This window comes from Plasmodium reichenowi, chromosome 8 (assembly GCF_001601855.1).
Source record: "Plasmodium reichenowi strain SY57 chromosome 8, whole genome shotgun sequence".
NCBI lineage: Eukaryota > Apicomplexa > Aconoidasida > Haemosporida > Plasmodiidae > Plasmodium > Plasmodium reichenowi.
This window is the reverse complement of record NC_033653.1, coordinates 1,074,670-1,076,529: the sequence shown is the minus strand read 5'-3', so window position 1 is coordinate 1,076,529 and position 1,860 is coordinate 1,074,670. Positions and strand designations below refer to the sequence as shown.

Below are 1,860 nucleotides of genomic sequence, written 5' to 3'. Positions count from 1 at the left end.
CATAATTATAATATTTTATTTTATATTCCTTTTTATTTAAAAATATATAATATGTACAAAAAATATATAAATATATATAAAATTAGATAATAAAAAAATAATAATAATTTACAAAATAAGTAAAAACTTTTTATGTACAATTTATATAATTATATAAATATATATTTATATATATATATATATATATATATATAAAATAGTAGGTCACAGAAATTTCTATATTTTAACTACAAATTATTTTTTTATTTTATGGAAAAGAATACTATATATATATAATATGTACGTAGGTATATATATATTTTAAATATAAATGGAATACCATAATAAATTACTTTCCAGTCATACAGTACTATTTTTAGATTTTTATAATTTTTTATTCCTTAATAATATTTTTAAATGAAAATTTTTTTCTTTTATGTCATTCTTATATATATATTTAAACATTTTATATCGCTCAAAAAATACTATATTTAAAATATTTAAAGAAAATACGCGATACATATAAGATAGATGAATATTTCTCTTATATTGATAATAATATTTAATAAATAACATATATAGGACCTTAAAAAATATAGAAGTAAATATATAATAAATTGATAAATTTTAATATATATGAAAAAAAAAATTAAAATAAAATATATAAATTCCTTTTTATGAAAACAAATTTATATTATTATAATCCGTAAAAAATTTTTTTTTTTTTTTTTTTTGCATTTAAAAAATATAATAAAATTTATTATTCTCTATAAAATTAAATTTATCATACTTCTGTATTTTAAATCTTTTTTAAAAAATATTAAAAGCCACATAAAAAATAATTATAATTTTTAATTAAAAGAAAATAATCTTATTTTAAAAATATAAAATATAAAAATAAAGTTAAAAAATTTTTTTATGTAAAATAAATTTTGTTTAAATATAGATAAACATTTTTATTTATTTAAATATAAATTTTATTTAAGCATTTATAATTTTTCATCTACTTTGCTTTTAAGTTTCTCCATTTTTAATACTTCAATTTTTTTTTTTTTTTTTTTAAATAAATCAAAATAATTATAATTAATTTCCCCTTTTTATATAATTAAAAGTATAGAACAATTAAATAATTTTATATAATAATTATATATATATATATATATATGTATATTATTTATGAAAAAAAGTATATAATGAATTATATATAATGTTTATTTTTCACTTCATATTTTTATGTATGCAGAACTTTTTTTTTGTATATCCAAAAAATTAGTATTCTATATTTTATATATATCATATATTATACAATTATATTTATACATTTTTGTTATTATTTCTTTTTTTATTTATATAGTTATTTAAGAAAAATGGTTTCCTTCTCAAAAAATAAAGTATTATCCGCTGCCGTTTTTGCCTCCGTACTTTTGTTAGATAACGTAAGCATTTTAATTGCAAATATAAATAAATATAGCACTCAATTATAAAAATACATATAATAATAATAATATATATATATATATATATATTTATATATTATATATATATTTTTTTTTTTCATTTTTAAATGCTTTTTTATTTTTATATAGAATAATTCCGAATTTAATAATAACTTGTGTAGCAAAAATGCAAAAGGACTTAATTCAAATAAGAGATTATTACAAGAAACTCAAGCACATGTAGATGATAATAATAACGTTCATGAACATGATCCTCTTCATTCACATCATGCCCATCATGCAGCCTTTGCTCATGATGCAGCCTTTGCTCATGATGCAGCCTTTGTTCATGATGCAGCCGATGCTCATCATGCTGCCAATGCCCATCATGTAGCTGATGCTCATCATGCTGCCAATGCCCATCATGTAGCTGATGCTCATCATG

General features: G+C 16.4%; 1 protein-coding gene across 1 annotated transcript in view; it reads left to right on the top strand.

Moving 5' to 3' along the window:
* Positions 1–1,346: 1,346 nt before the first annotated feature.
* Positions 1,347–1,860, top strand: part of PRSY57_0831100 (histidine-rich protein II, putative) — a gene marked incomplete at both ends in the record, with an annotated part of 712 nt that continues 198 nt past the window's right edge. Inside the window, 2 exons of the mRNA XM_012907241.2 lie at positions 1,347–1,415; positions 1,566–1,860. Coding sequence (XP_012762695.2) covers positions 1,347–1,415; positions 1,566–1,860 — 364 coding nt within the window. The remainder of the gene's footprint in view (positions 1,416–1,565) is intronic.